The sequence below is a fragment of the Channa argus genome, chromosome 1 (assembly GCF_033026475.1).
Source record: "Channa argus isolate prfri chromosome 1, Channa argus male v1.0, whole genome shotgun sequence".
NCBI lineage: Eukaryota > Metazoa > Chordata > Actinopteri > Anabantiformes > Channidae > Channa > Channa argus.
The window spans coordinates 33,836,561-33,853,483 of record NC_090197.1 but is presented as its reverse complement, the minus strand read 5'-3'; the positions used below and the strand labels follow the sequence as shown (position 1 = coordinate 33,853,483).

The 16,923-nt window shown below is 39.8% G+C and overlaps 2 protein-coding genes across 3 annotated transcripts in view; both read right to left on the bottom strand.

Moving 5' to 3' along the window:
* Positions 1 to 16,923, bottom strand: part of pank1a (pantothenate kinase 1a) — a 283,668-nt gene that overhangs the window by 244,271 nt on the left and 22,474 nt on the right. The gene's annotated exons all lie outside the window — the stretch shown is intronic.
* On the bottom strand, positions 5,190 to 16,029 carry LOC137132123 (monocarboxylate transporter 12-B-like). Of its 2 annotated transcripts, XM_067514244.1 has the most exons (9): positions 15,835 to 16,029; positions 13,772 to 14,106; positions 11,981 to 12,084; positions 11,285 to 11,428; positions 9,782 to 9,877; positions 9,432 to 9,588; positions 8,269 to 8,991; positions 7,938 to 8,197; positions 5,190 to 7,277 (listed from the first exon to the last, which is right to left on the bottom strand). In XM_067514244.1, exons 2-9 carry the CDS (start codon positions 13,906 to 13,908, stop codon positions 7,093 to 7,095), a joined length of 1,806 nt encoding a protein of 601 aa, XP_067370345.1. In that variant the 5' UTR covers positions 13,909 to 14,106; positions 15,835 to 16,029; the 3' UTR covers positions 5,190 to 7,092. The 2 variants fall into 2 exon arrangements, with proteins under 2 accessions (XP_067370345.1, XP_067370356.1); XM_067514255.1 differs by lacking the exon at positions 15,835 to 16,029 and having other exon boundaries at positions 11,981 to 12,053; positions 13,772 to 13,911.

Here is a 16,923-nt window from a genome sequence, read left to right as displayed (position 1 = left end):
GGGACCCCAAGCAGTTTCCTGCCTTGCCTGCTGGCACAGAGTACCTCTGGCCATAAGCATTATATGGCATAGCACCAAAACAGGAACAGACAAACATATGATACTGGATAAAAATTGGTTACAGTATATTTTCGTTATTTATTTCAAGGTTTGCAGATGCGCAATCATGCTGTTACTGGGTTTGTTACTGTTGCGTATCAGACATGAGATTCAAATGACAATTGCTGCCCATCAGACACTGTACAAAAGCAGTGTTGCTTTTGGCACTGCAGGCTAAGCAGGGTAAGGCTGACATGGAGAAAAATGTAAGGGCATTAAGTTCTTTATTTGTTATAAGCCCTAATGACCAATAATACAGAAAAATGTTAGATTTTTCTAATACTGGGCAAATATGCCTTTCATCTAAAGCTTTGGGAATTTAAATATAGATGTTTTTCAGTTACATCTCCAACAGAGAGCAGTATTTCACTTTAAGAATTACTGTAAAATGGAGGATGGCAGCAGTACACATCTGTAACTTACAAGTGTTCTTCGTTCTTCTCAGAAATCTCAGTAAGCAGTAAAAAGTGAAAATGAAGTGTACAAGTACAACATATAAAACTTTTACTTTTGTAATTTTTCTCATAAATATATAGTATAAATTACCTAGTATAAATTAAACTAGGTATACTAATAAAATAATGTTTTAAAATACAGAAAGAGTCAAAGAAAAAGAAAACCATAAGTTTATAAAGAAAATTAAGCTAAGGTCACAATCATTAGCTCCCAAGGAACTATGGAACATTTAAATAAAACTCTGCCCAATGTTTTATCATTTATCTAACTTTACATAGTAAAACATTCTTCAGTGTTAAGGCCCCTACTTGGTACATTTTGGAATGTAAAATAAATGTTCTGGTTTGCTTTATGCCATATGCAGCGAGATGGGCAAATTTATCAGCCCACATGATTTTTTGCCCAAATGACGCCTGAGCGTCAATGTCATGTTGCAGCACTCTGCTCCCACAGTGATATAACTGGGAACTCGGATTATATGGTTGAAGGCCTCTTTCTTCCTTCACCAAACAAAAGCAGCAGTCATGTGTACAAACAGCTCATGTTTAGTCTCATCGGACCATGGGACAGATTTCCAAAACTTATCCCCATGTTTCAAATGTTTACAGGATAACTCCAGTCTAGCTTTAATGTATGAGCAATGGAGTTTTTCTTTGACGATGACATTGACGCTCTCCACAATTAAGAAACTTCTTTAAAAGTCTTCCTTAAAAACATCAGGTCAAGAAGAGCCCAGTTTAGCAGAGATCCTTGTTGACATCTCTCTTTTGCTCTCCAACGTTTTTGAAATCTTGCACTGTCAACCATGTCCATGTTTGTTTTCAACAAAATGTGTTTCCTTGTGCTTTTGCGAATCGTGACAAAGACTTCCATACCGGATCGGTCGGGGCCCGGGTTAACAACGACCGCCACCGGTGCTGTTGACCTACAGAGTACCGGTGGAAATTGGACTACTGTTGGTCGAAGACGAAGAAGAAGAGGAGGAAGGTGTGTTCGTAGGCAGAGAGAGAAGACGAAAGCTAAGAATGTAGGACTGACAGTAAGGACTTTGAATGTTGGTACTATGACAGGGAAGGCTAGGGAGTTGATCGACATGATGCAGAGAAGGAAGGTGGACATACTGTGTGTCCAGGAGACCAGGTGGAACGGTAGCAAGGCTAGAAGCTTAGGAGCGGGGTTCAAGTTGTTTTACCATGGGTCAGATAGGAAGAGAAATGGAGTAGGAGTTATATTGAAAGAGGATTTTGTGAGGAATGTTCTAGAGGTGAAAAGAGCATCAGACAGGTTGATGAGTCTGAAGCTGGAAGTTGAAGGGGTGATGTTCAATGTTGTGAGTGGTTATGCCCCACAGGTAGGATGTGAGTTAGAAGAGAAGGAGAAATTCTGGAGTGAGTTAGATGAAGTGATGCAGAGCATCTCCACAGGTGAGAGAGTGGTTATTGGTGCAGATTTCAATGGGCATGTAGGTGAAGGGAACAGAGATGATGAGACTATTATGGGCAGGTTTGGTGTTCAGGACAGGAACGCAGAAGGTCAGATGGTGGTTGACTTTGCAAAGAGGATGGAAATGGTTGTAGTAAACACTTTCTTTCAGAAGAGGCAGGAACATAGGGTGACGTACAAGAGCGGAGGGAGAAGCACTCAGGTAGACTACATCTTGTGTAGACGTTGTAATCTGAAAGAGATCAGTGACTGTAAAGCATTGGTAGGGGAGAGTGTAGCCAGACAACACAGGATGGTGGTGTGTAAAATGATGCTGGTGGTGAGGAAGATAAGGAGGACTAAGGCAGAGCAGAGGACGAAGTGGTGGAAGTTGAAAAAGGAAGAATGTCGTTCAGTTTTCAGGGAGGAGCTGAGACAGACTCTGGGTTGTTTGGAGGTGCTTCCAGATGACTGGACTACTACAGCTAATTTGATCAGGGAGACAGGTAGGAGGGTACTCGGTGTGTCATCTGGAAAGAGGAAAGCGGACAAGGAGACTTGGTGGTGGAACGAGGAAGTTCAGGAGTGTATACAGAGAAAGAGGTTAGCTAAGAAGATGTGGGACACTGAGAGGACTGAAGAGAGTAGACAGGAGTACAGGGAGATACAGCGTAAGGTGAAGATAGAGGTGGCAAAGGCCAAACAAAGAGCATATGAGGACTTGTATGCTAGGTTGGACACTAAAGAGGGAGAGGTGGATTTGTACAGGTTGGCCAGACAAAGAGATAGAGATGGAAAGGATGTGCAGCAGGTTAGGGTGATTAAAGATAAGGATGGAAATGTATTGACAGGTGCCAGGAGTGTGATGGGAAGATGGAAGGAGTACTTTGAAGAGTTGATGAACGAGGAAAATGAAATGGAACGAAAAGTAGAAGAGGTGACTGGTGTGGAGCAGGAAGTAGCAAAGATTAGTAAGAGTGAAGTGAGGAGGACATTGAAGAGGATGAAGAGCGGAAAGGCAGTTGGTCCTGATGAAATACCTGTGGAGGTATGAAAGTGTCTAGGAGAGGTGGCAGTAGAGTTTTTGACTAGTTTGTTTAACAAGATCTTGGAGAGTGATAGGATGGCAGAGGACTGGAGGAGAAGTGTACTGGTACCAATTTTTAAGAACAAGGGAGATGTGCAGAGCTGTGGCAACTACAGAGGAATAAAGCTGATGAGTCACACAATGAAGTTGTGGGAAAGAGTAGTGGAAGCTCGGCTAAGGGCAGAGGTGAGTATTTGTGAGCAGCAATATGGTTTCATGCCTAGAAAGAGTACAACAGATGCAGTATTTGCTTTTAGGACGCTGATGGAGAAGTACAGAGAGGGTCATAGGGAGTTGCATTGTGTCTTCGTAGATTTAGAGAAAGCGTATGACAGGGTGCCGAGAGAGGAGCTGTGGTATTGTATGAGGACGTCTGGAGTGGCAGAGAAGTATGTTAGAGTGGTGCAGGACATGTATGAGAGCTGTAAGACAGTGGTGAGGTGTGCTGTAGGTGTGACAGAGGAGTTCAAGGTGGAGGTGGGTCTGCATCAAGGATCGGCTTTGAGCCCCTTCTTGTTTGGTCTGGTGATGGACAGACTGACAGATGAGGTTAGACAAGAATCTCCCTGGACTATGATGTTTGCAGATGACATTGTTATTTGTAGTGAGAGCAGGGAGCAGGTGGAGGAAAATCTAGAGAGGTGGAGGTCTGCTCTGGAAAACAGAGGAATGAAGCAGAAAGACAGAATACATGTGTGTCAATGAGAGGGACCCAGGTGGAATGGTGAGGTTACAGGGAGCAGAGGTGAAGAAGGTGCAGGACTTTAAGTACTTAGGGTCAACAGTTCAGAGCAACGGTGAGTGTGGAAAAGAGGTGAAGAGGCGAGTGCAGGCAGGTTGGAATGGGTGGAGAAAAGTGTCAGGTGTGTTGTGTGATAAAGTAGTATCAGAGAGAATGAAAGGAAAGGTGTTCAAGACGGTGGTGAGACCAGCAATGTTGTTCGGCTTAGAGACAGTGGCACTGAAGAAAAGACAGGAGGCAGAGCTGGAGGTAGCAGAGCTTAAGATGTTGAGGTTCTCTTTGGGAGTGACGAGGATGGACAGGATCAGGAATGAGTACATCAGAGGGACAGCTCATGTTAGATGTTTTGGAGATAAAGTCAGAGAGGCCAGATTGAGGTGGTTTGGACATGTTCAGAGGACAAACTGTGAATATATCGGTAGAAGGATGCTGAGGTTGGAGCTGCCAGGCAGGAGGTCTAGAGGAAGACCAAAGAGGAGATTTATGGATGTAGTGAGGGAGGACATGAAGTTAGTTGGTGTGAGTGAAGAGGATGCAGAGGATAGAGTTAGATGGAGGCACATGATTCGCTGTGGCAACCCCTGAAAGGGAGCAGCCGAAAGGAAAAGAAGAAGAAGTGTTTCCTTGTGCTTTGCAGTGATGCAATGTACACCTGTTCTGGAAACTTTGAAAAACTTGGAAATGCCAGTATTTTGGCATGATGACATTTTTTTTTTTTATAACCAAGAGTCTAAGATCAGTCCCTCCCAGTTAAGTGTTCATGTACCACTAACCCTGTGTATTGGAGGCCCTTAAGTAATGTTAGGTGCTGATTGATTGCTCAGATGTCACTGTGCTCATTGTGGTGAGCTTCAGGTCCCAGTTATATTAGGTGGTGGGAGCACAGTGCTGCAACAGGCACAGGAAGCATTGCTCAAGCAGATGGAATCGTAAAGAAATAAGATTGTGCTGACATTTTAAAGGAGAAGGTAAAGCAATCTGCTGCCACAGCTGCGTTGATAAAGGTAGTGTGTAGAAATTTATCAGCCCCTTCGGGTAATGTTTACCTCCTGTAAAATTACTTCCTGTTGAGCTTCCCTCCCCAGCTGGGGTAGATGTAAAAACAATGGGTAGCATAAATTGAGAGTAGGGGGGAATATAGCATAAACAATTAGCCGACGTTGAGCTTTGATTGAGCCGAAGGTACGAGCTGCCTGGGTAACCGATAACGACGCAATACCTGTTCCTAACGGCACTGCTTCGCTGACGTTTCTGACGTTGTCACCAAAATGCTGTATTGTCTTTGGCTAAAATGGTTACTACCGAACTTTCGAAAAAAAATCTAAATATTCACACAGCCTTTGTAATAGAATGTGCTACTTCAACATAAAACACCCACACAGAAACACTTCGTTCTCTTTATTTACCAAAACTATTACTCCCCGTCCAGGGGGTGACCAGAGACATAATTAAAGCTCAACGTTCTCAGTTATGATTTTTGTGTTTATTTAGAGCGTTGTAAATTAAGGGAAACATTGATTGTAACTTCTCAATAGGCAAAGCCAAATATCATCTACCTGTAACCAAAGAACCTAAATAAAAATAGCTATACCTCCCTAACTTTAGAAAACACGAGAAAAACACAATAAGATGAAAGAACCCCAAATCTACACATACAGCACTGGCATGATGATGCCTGATGGAAAATTGGACAATGTGTGAATTTATATGAAAAAGTTATGATTTGCAGTAAACACAACCATACTATTGTAATATATTCGTAACGATTAAAACAAAATTGGTTAATGGTCATTGTAAAAAGATGTGTGAAACAGATGTTCACATTCTTTCTAAATTGCATTTAAATTTACACCCTGTGGTCCCAATGTTGACATTTCTTACAAGTTTAAAGAAAGTTAAATAAGTATTGACAGTCCAGATTTCATTTTCTTCTGTCCAGATTTGCAAGGGAGTTCTACCCTTTCTCTCCACATAACAATGTTTTTACCTGCAGATATGACTTAAAGCCAATCACATTTTATCAAGTTATATGAAACCCAATGAGGCGTTGTGTTTTGTTTTGTTTTTAAACACACGATACTTGATACAGGAAGTCTCGAAATGTATGGCAGTAAGTCTCATTAAGTGTGGTTATTGCACAAATAATGTAAATAATACCATAAAGGAAAATGTGCATCATGGCCAGAGCTTCACAAAGGCATCTAAAGGCCATACATGTGCATCCTGCTCTCGTATGTTTTGATATGTCTGTGTATAAGAGTCCCAAAGTCCCATGACCCAGAGCAGATGGATCACAAATTAAAAAAAAAAAAAAAAAGTAAAAGGTGTTGGTTTTAAAGGCTGTTGGTAAAAATTACCTGGTTAATGTTTTTTAAATTTATCCTGGGAGACCAGCTCCATTGATGCCTTCTCTGGTGAACTGCAGAATAAATGTTTCATATTGTTACAACCACAAGTAGTGCAATCTTTATCAGATTGGTAAAATAATTAAATGTACCTAGTGACCACTAAAGTTCCACTAAAACTTGTTTATGATTGATTATAATTTTATAGCAAACTCAGCTGAAAATGATCTCTATTATCTTATTTTTGGTCAGCATAGTTTCATAGAAAGAAACAATTCCTTGTTTATTCTCAGTCTGCAGTTGCACTTGTGATTGTTTAAAACCTTTCTTTTAAACATGTTGATTATACATGTATATGAATAACACAAATAGCAAAGACTACAGAGAACTGACATAGTAAAACAAATACTAAAATTATATGAGCACTCTTATCATGGTAATTTTTCAGATTATTAGTTTAATTGTGCACGTGACTATAATTGCCTTGAACTAGTTTTTTAGTTTTACCTGTTGACACTGATTTTGGCCATAATGTGAACCGACATACAGTGCTACTTGCAAAGTGTAGTGATCTCACATATAGTGAGATGTCCAACATAATCAATTAGAAAGGTGGTAAATGTTTGAAAATTAACTAAGTAATTATTCCTTCAATAAACAGTTTAGAAATATAACAGCAAATTGCAAATATGAGTTTCCATAAAGTAAGGGAAGCGCTTTAGTTTTAAAATCACAACAGGATTTCTTTAAAAAAGGCACAAAGTTCTGACAGCTTTGGTTCTTCTGGGCACTATTCTTGCTGAGCTTGAGCTCAGTGGTCACATCATCAGCATTTGGCGCACATGAAAACCTCTGCTCTTATTTATTCTCTATAAACCTATGGTGAGCAGTGGTGAGGTGCATATCAGTGCAGACAGAGAAGTTACATCTTGAGTGGCATGTCATATGATGCCCAGCTGAGCTGCAGCAGTGGGACTGGGGCCTAATTTCCCAGCTGAGTTAGACTTAGACTTCCAGCAGTGTCTGACTAACGTTGCAGCTGCTAGGACCACAGAGCTGAGCATAAAAGAAACCCCACTGAGGTAGAAGGTTGCTGTGTAGTTTCCCGTCTTGTCTACTAACCAACCTGGAGAAGCAGAAAAGACACAGTCCTTTAAGGGCAAAGTTCAAATGTATTATCTGACTTTAAGATGACATCTGGCTGAGAAAAAATTTGACTTCCTAAGGTTAAGTGCAACTGTGTACAACTTCTTGCAGGAACACATGTAGTAAAATGGAACTGAACTCAGTTTTAATCCTTAACGGCACTAAAAATGTAACAGTGGATTGACAGAACATTATTCAACTACTTTTATCATCAATTAATTATTTGCTATTTTTAAGCAAAAATAAAAACATTTAATTACCAACACATCTCAAATCGGAGAATATAATGATTTTCTTTGTTATATAGCTATGATATATATGACATATATGATATGATATAATACATTTGATGAGACTAAACATGACATTGGACACAAGATATCTGACTAAGAAAATAATCAAAAGACTAATAATGAGAATAATCCCTAGCTTTCATGCTACACAACTTACAGCACTCTTTATTTTCAGTAAAGAGAAAGATGGACAGATGCTTGAGAAACTAGAACTAATATTAGCTTCGAAATAGGAAGGAAACCACATTGAAATAATCTCAAAACTATTGCAACAATAATACCCACATTAATTTCAGAAGACACATTCAAACATAAAAAGGATTTGTGATAAATTCCTGAACCCTTACCTCCTATTGGTGGACTGACTAGATAGGGGATGGCATGGAGGAAGTAGACCATACCCAGAGCAGAGGTAAGATAGGTGGAGCCCACAATGTCAGAGGTCACCACTGGGATGAGTGCAACATACGCCCCATCAAAGTATCCATACAGTATGGAAAATGGAACCAGGAGTGAGAAGGAATGAAGGACGGGCATGAACATACAGCAGAGGCCCTCCATGCCAATCGCCACCATGTAGCTCAGCAAGCGATATCTCTTCAGACACCTAGAGAGAAGGAAGTCTTTCAGTATCAGGCTCTAAATACCTGCCATTTATTTCACACAGCCCATACTTACTTCCTGTCCATGATCCAACCAAAGGTGATGTTGCCAACAATGCCGCTGACTCCAAATATGGACATCAAGAAGGCAGCGTGCTTATGCTCCACTCCCACACTGATGGCATAAGGAACTAGATAAACTACTGGAGCCCCGCAGCCATATGCCAAAAACAGGAAGGACACTGACAAAATCAGGAAATCCGGCATCAAGAGGAATCCAAATTCTTCCCTGGCCTCGAGACAAGAGCAGAGGCCTCTAGACGATGATTTAGTGTTTGTTAAAGGATCTAGAGAAGGGCTAACCGTATCATCTAAGTTACAGTCATCTGCTGGTTCATCTTCTGGAAATCCAGAATCTTCTATCTTGGCATCAGTGTAAGTCAACTTATTGTTCAGGTTCATGCTTTCCACCAATTTTAGATCCTCAACCATGCTTTCATTAGTTAATTTAGGATATGAGAGTTTGATCTCCTCTAGTATTGTCTCTGTTAGTTTATTGCTAAGTAAAAGGCATTCAGCTGTCTTTATACCTGTTAACCTCATTTCAGGCATGCTGGGGCTTGAAAGCAGGGCTATGTTCCCCTGACCTAGTTTGTTTTTTTCAAGTGCAAAGTTTTTGCACACTCTGTTTGCAATGAGTAGCCCTTGAGGATCCTTTAATTTGTTTATTTCCAGGTGCTTTGGCTCCACTTGACTGCAGTCAGCAGGTACTTGTTCAGTGTCTTGGTTAGTTGTAGTCCTTAACATGGAACAGGAGATAACAAAATATATTAACAAAACTGATTTTAAAATACTTTAGCGCTAAATTAGGGGGTTTTAGGAAGCATGGTTATGGAAAAACAAACCTGAAGCAGAACAAGTTAGCATGGCTTCATCCAAAGTTCAACACTTCACCCACTGGCACCATTAAGTTGTACAAAGCAGCACACTATATGTTGTCTGTTTAATCTGCATTTGAACCAAAAATTCAAAGCAACTATATGGATCTCTCTGCCAGGAGCAGTGACTACCTGTAGTTTCCTTCCTAGTCTTCCTGTAGTGACACTCTGGGAACCTCCTACTAGTCCATCACTTGTCATACGCTGAACATTTCTGCATTATTTAAAAGACTTCTCTTATTACCACTTTCTTGTCATCATCATTTTCTCAGACCTGAAAACTATAGAGCTGAAGACTTACATTTCACCTCCTCTTGGTTCCAGTGGCCTCATCAGAGCACCACACACACACAGGTTGGACACAAATCCTCCCAGGATGAGCAGAGCTCCTCTCCAGGAGTAATGTTCTATAAGCAGCTGGACTGCAGGAGCCAGGATAAAAGTCCCAATCCCACTGCCTGCAGATGAGATGAAATAAGATTCCGTAGAATGAAACAAGGCAAGAAGTGAAAAGGAGAAACAAATGTAGAGGAACTTAAAAAACATACTAAAGTTTGAAAGGTTATATGTGGTAGAAGTAAAGAGAAAACGAGAAAGTAGGGTAAACAAGACAAACAAGAAAACAAAAAAGGTAAGTGAAGATCTCTCTACCTGACAGAGCAATGCCATAAGCCAGAGTTTTCTTCTCGCTGAAGTACCTCCCAACCATTGCAACAGCTGGTGTGTAACTAAGGGCAAAGCCAAGACCTGCAGAGGATGGATAAAGGGGTTTGTAGTTTAACAAATATGAACAGAAGTTGCTAAAAGCAGAATGAGGTATGTATGTATGCATTAAATTACATTCACTTGGCAAACACTTTTGTCCAATATACAGAAAATGCATTCGGGCTCCAAAGGAGGATAAACTGCGTTTCTATAATTCAAAGTGTGTACAGTCTTTGTTTTTAAAAGACAGTAACTGGTGTAGTGTCACCAAAGCAGAAATATGCAGTGCCAGATAGTTTTTCCTGGTGGGGACAAGATGAAGTAAATAAACCATAAATTACCATAAGGCTAAAGAAAAAAATCTATTAAATACACTAATAAATAGCCTTTCTGCTTCACTGAGATTTAAGAGCAAAATATTAAAGTCAGGTGCACTGACCACTGCAAGATGTGCACATACACATAAAATAAAAACGTAGTCCTTAGGATTAAGGGCCTAATGTAATTCTTTTGTCATCTATTGCAGAATAAGTTTCAAGGTAATTTACACGCAGAGGGTGCTGAAAATAACTGCCGTTTTATTTGGATTTTTTTAAGTGCCAAAAGGTACAGGCATGGAAGCAGCGAAGCTACGCAGTCAACAACCAGCAGCGTTTACAGAACGGGACTCTGTGATGGGTTACCCACACTTCAGGTGATTGTGGGACAATAATTTGTTCAAGACCATGTCGGCTAGTGGTGTTTTCAGAGAATCAGAATCCATCTGTTGCACTAGAAGTGCTGAACATTGTGTTGCATTCATGTAAAGGGTAGTCTACTGTCAGCTGAGTTCACCGAGAACACGCTGTGCAGGCTGAGTAACATGTAAATTACTTCAGCTGCTTGGTTGCTATGGTAATTGGGGCGCTATTGGACCAATAACAGGAGGAACGGGGGTAAACAAGGCAAATAGAAAAAACATGATTTTGTATTCCAAACATCAGATGATTCTTGGTGGGACAACTATGTTTTTGGTGGGAATATAGCCCCATTCAGCCCCACCCTGTCACCACCTATGAATGCACATAAGAATTCTGTCACTTTCAAAAGACAAACTTCAGTGAGACAGCTGACTCAGATCCATTTAATGATGTGAAACTATACATTATTTGAAACATTTGGCAAAAAAGCCCATCAAAAATGGATAATAAAATCTGTGCATGATAACAGCAAAACTTCAGCTATGAAAATACTAAACTTAAATCACGTGAGCCATGCATGAGTCATTGTCCTCATAAACTAAACAACTTCTATAATCTAAACATATATGTATCTGTTCTCCCTCCATATGGTGTTATGTGTTTGTGGTGTGAAGGTTAGATATTATGCATCATCCGGGAGTTGTAATGGAGTGCACAATGATGGTTACTGATTGTTATGGATCTCATGGGTGGTGATGTGCTAATGTACCTGTGAGGATGCCTAAGAAAATGTAGAGACATTCCAGACTAGAAGCGAAGGAGCTGAGAACCAGACCAGCAGCAGACAGCAGACCTCCCAGGATCACTGTAGCTCTGCAAGAGAGCTGGTTCCCAAGGAAACCACCCAGAGGAGCTAGAAAGACAGTTTGTGTCATTTACTATTCCTTCACTGACTGATGTTTGAGCAGTTTTATACATATAGTCGATTCATGCAAACACATAGGTATAACAAAAGAAGTAATTTTTTTTATACCAGTTTTCATAGATTCATCTTGTTGGGATTTAAACAAAACAGATCGTTTTGCCCTTCTTTTTTTGATGCAACAACTTGTGTTTCGGTGTAGATCTATCTTTAAAAATGTACTATCTTCACTGTCTAGTTTCTAGAATTGTGTGTGCAGATTTCAGTCTCTGTAACATCTTGTTCATTAAATAATACCTTGAAAATTTCAATCTGCATCTGGATCTATATCAAACACTGATGAACAAATCCAGAATACAAGTGCCAGGTTAATTCGTTCATTCTGTAGTTTATGTCAAAATATATTAAACCTGTAAAAAAAAAGTGTTTGCACACTATTAAATATCAGTGCTTCAAACACACAAGTGGGCTCCCTAAAATTCAAGTCATTTCTGGTCTAGAAGTATAATTTCCATAATAGATATTACTAGTTGGTGGTCCTACCACATAGCATAGTGGTGGAGTCAACCAGACTGTGGATCCATGCGGTGGTGGAATAATCCTTCTCAAATTGCATCTGGAACTCCACAAAAAACATAGAAACACATCTGGATAAAGACACAGGGGAAGTTTTGATTTAGTGCTTATACACTGCTTGCACTGCAAAAACAAATGTCACACACTCTAAATATTTCATTAGACTGTCTTTAGCTTTGATTTTGGCATGCATTGCAGTGGTATCACATTTATTTCTGTCCAGACATTCATTTTTAACCAAGATCTCTAATGGGAGAGTCAAACCACTGCATGAAGTCCTTTTCAGCACATCCCCAAGTTTCTCAGTTGGCTTAAGGTCTGGACGTGGTGATGTTTGAGTGAGTTGTGTCTCCTTGGTTATTTTCTTTGCTTGATGGAGACCAATAATTTGACTTTTCCATGACCAGGGGATATGTCTCCCAACATGGTCAATTAAGACATACTAATCACTGCAGTATTTATTTAAAGGAAGGCTCCTGCCTCTTTGCTTAGAATCCAGGTGGTAACTTTTTTCACCAGGATGTTTATTACCATAAGAAATTGCAAGAAAGTCATATTGGTTATCTGATGCTGTACAAGAGCTAACCTACACTGTTTTCAATGTAAACTAAATGTAAACATTTATTTTTGCTTTTATTGTCTGGAAAATATATCAGTAAAAATCATCTACCACAGGGAACATGGTGCAGGTATCCTATGTGTCTGTTGCTTGTTACAGTAACAGGGATAGTTACTGTTGTTAGCATGAGAACAAAAATAGTTTTCTCATTTGTTTGGATTTTGTTAAGAGAAAACCCAAGGCAGTACCACTTAAAAGAAGGTGGCAAATTGGTGACATTAGGTTTTGTATGATAGTTTCCCTTGTACAGACTATAAAACAAATGTCTTATATTCAGGAAGTTATTAAAAGTCAGAGAAGGTGACATGGTGAAAAATAATCTTGTAATCAATGTGTTTCAGAGGTATTAAAATTACTTTACTGTCAGGGCATGATTTTAAGACCTGGACTAATGCAATAATTATTAGACAATGTTGGTGTTATTTGAAGTCAGGGCCATGTCAGAGTTGAGTGGGGTGTTTATCAGTTTATGACTGTCATTCATATCTCCCAAAATGAGCGCTCTGTACTCCCTGACCTATTATAATTACTTTTATTGTCCATTATGTAATGACAGAGAGAACTCCTCGTTCTCACTGAACCTGACAAGAGCAGTTGTGACCATATACATATTAAAAATAAATTATACATTAAAATCTCTGTTAAAGTCTCTGTTACTCTTATTGTTTTTGTGGCAGTGCAAACAACTACTTATGCTTTGCCATACACATCTTAGTATATTGTTTTTATATGTTATCTGTATTTTGTATAATCTTTGGATTTTCTTATTCTTCCAAAAATAGTATCAGAAAGCTACTGTGAACGTTTATAAAGTGACACAAAGGCCGAGCATGGAAGGAACATGGTGGCTGGGCAAAACTGGGCACATGAAAAATCTCAGCAGGGTTTCAGTTGAAAAAACAAGGGGCTGCTAAGTTAGCAGCTTAAAAATGTGGGGTTAAGAACCAAAGTAAAAGACAGGAGCCCCCTGAGGTGACCAGCTACTGTATACTTTAACTGCATGCTGTATTAGTGCCAAGAAACTCAAAAACTGCTTGTGTACTTTGAGGATTCCTTTTTAGTTTACATCATGCTGATTTTTTGTAGGGCTTCATCTAATACACACACACACACACACGCGCGCACACGCACACACACACCTGGTCACTGCTCGAATGCAGATGGTGGCAAGGAAACAACCAGCGACGATCATCCAACCCCACCCGCCTTCTGGTGGGGTTGTGACCCCCGACGTCCGTCTGTCTCCTTTAAACGTCTCCTTATTGGCGATTGCCATCGCTGCAGTTAATCACAAAGCAGACCGACATAGGTTCCCCCCCACTGATATGCTGGAGGTCACACCTCCACCCCTCAACGTTGTCCTTTTTTCTCTGAATATACAGCACACTGTCATTGGCCAGGGCTTGTTCTGTCAGTTTCTTAATGATCATCAGGAATTATAACGGATCTCCATTCCCTTCCTTTTCCCTAGTCACTGTCAAAACACAGAAGCCACAACAAGCGGAAATTAATGCATGAATGCAAACAGCATATACTGTGGAAAACACACTTGTGTTTGACACTGATTTAAACAGGTCTGTATTTTCAGACACATTTTTACATTTATCTTCCTTAGTGTGGACTTTGGCAACACTCCTTGCAGCAAGATAAAAACAGGTTATTTACTGAAAGCAACAGAGTGATCGCCCGTATCTGCATATTTGCTTTGGCCTTTTTCTCGTGTCCGTGGCTAAACTAGTGAAGAGCAGCACCCTTTGTTTAGCAGACATACTTTATGTTTTAACAGATCCAAGCAGGTCCTACATGTATCTTGCTGGGAAGGCTCTTAATAGCTGGTCCATAACACTGTAAGTTAAGTTTCACTGCATGGCTTTATTTGCTACAATTTCTAGTTTTGAATTTATGTGATATGAACCATAATGCTATGGATATTTAGATTACTTCTACTAAGGCTTTAAAAGCTTAAACAAATGTGGGAAAACAGACAGATCAGAGTTCATTTGTAACTGTAGGCTACAGATTGCATGGAGCTGGTGGGGGGTTCTGTGTATCCGTGGCTGAAATCTGTTTCTTTGCACGGGCTAATCACTCCCTGAGGCTAACCTCCACCCGCTAGGTGGATCCATTTAATGTGGTGTAAAGAGGTTTTTGGTGCAAACCAGTGGCAATGAAGCAGGATGTTTCCATTTGAAAAGCTCGGGCCTTCACACCAGCTGTGCTGTGTTTGCATTTCTGTTACTTAGTCTGATTTGGCAGATTAAAGAAAGCAATCAGGCGAAGAATTTGGTGATCCAAAGGTGTGTGTCTATGGATGGAAAAGGGCAGAGACCTCAGCTACAGTATGTTTATTTTAACTGTATTTTCAGAAACAAAAGAAACACTGACATAATCATTAAAAAAAGAAATATGAGGAACATATCTTTTCCTGTTGATCAACAAGGTTTCTGTTCAGCTTCTATTGCTTTTTCATCAGTTTCACTGAAATTTAATCTTGACAACTAAGTAATTGTAAAGTTTGCTTGTGTATCTGTGTGTTGATTGACAGCCTTTGTGACACCATCAGAGAAATTTCCCCTGCTGTAAAGTTAACAGGAGCTAAGCAGTGAAAACAGTTTGCATGGAGAAGTGCTCAAGCGGCAGAAAATGGTTCTAGCAGTAACGAGAGTTAAGGACTAAGGTGATTTAAGAAACACAAAAGCTGCACTCACTCAGAATGGCTTAAATAAAGTCTGTCTCATACAATAGCACGAAAAGAACTTACTACATGACATGTATTTGAAATCAAATAATAAATCATTACTACTATAATTATTCACGGCATATGAAGTTTAAAAAAATCAGTGAACTTTATTAATTATGAAAATTATTATTAATTATCTCCAAGGATTTATCACAGCTGCATGACAATTTTGATCATGAAACTTGCCAACCCGCCAAGCACCTGTATTTTGTTGCAGTGTGAGGATGGTGTGAGAATTTTAAAAAAGCACCAATGTATTAATTGTTGGCAAAAAGAGGATTTATCAGAAAAACTAAATTGTTGAAATCAAGGCAAAGGGGAGGGAGCCTGAGTGAAACTGGGTTAAAAAAACAAAGAGAGAGCAGAGAGTGAATTTAAATAGCACAATGTCTGCAAGTCAAACAGGATAAAAACACTAAAACAAAGTGAAACTTGTGTGTGTGTGTGTTTTTGTTAACTTACATCCACTTCCAGCCGGTCTCTGCAGCTCTGTGCCCCCCTCTTCATGGCTCAAGTGTTGGGCAGAGGCACAAACACCCCGTTAAAAAAACAAAACCAAAAAAACACACATTTCCAGACAGAAATTCTGCTGCTGCTGCTGCTGCTACCCTGTGTCCTGCGAACACCCTGAATGTGCTCTGCAACTCAACTGAGGCTGCAAGCTGCAGGCAGCGGGGGGAAGGAGGAGGGGGAGGGGGAGGGGGAGGGGGGAGTGTGAAAGTGTTGAAACGTCCCCGCAGAGACAGCGTGTCCCCACGTTTTAATTTACAGTGTTTTAGTGTTATGTTTTATAGCAGGCCCATAATGTCGTGGCCCATGGAGTCGGTTACAAGAAAAGCCCGGTGGGCCATTAATGATTTTATCAGACTGATTCATTGTTTTATATACTGTTGTAACTTTAATATCGCCTTGACTCTCTCTTTTGGCCTAAATTTGTTTTTAACCTAATTCTTGTATCTGTAATATTGTTATACCAGCTTGGTAGGCCCCTCAACTCAAATGCCTGCCTGCATAATCTACAGGAATATGCATTTGCATGAGTTAAAACCTACTGTACAGAGATGTAACTGAGCTGGGCTTTCCATGGGTGTCTTCCTAAACCATCATGGTCCAAAGTAAAACTTAATTTTAACCCTTTACATTATTTATCGTACAGCGTCTTTATTAAAGCTATTGTGTTTGATGGTCATTTGTGTAAAATTTGATGCATTTCTGTATTTTTAGAGTCGTCTTGACAGTATTTTACTGCCTTTGTTGCTTTTATAGGATAAAAATTCCATGGCAGGCGTATTTGCAGTATGAAGTAGGCGTGACTACCTAATAATTGCTTGCGTCAACATTACCAATCTCTGCCGCAGAGTACTATCATAATTTCTATTTTAAGATTTTTTTGCTAGTAATTTACACATGTGAATTATTCTATAAAAGACTAATTTTGCATTGATATTTTTATATGCAGTATGTTATTAAATATATATTTATTAATTCTTCTTTTATAGGGTTAAAAATTGACCACACCTCTTTGTTTTTTTTGTTTTGGTCTGTCTTTCT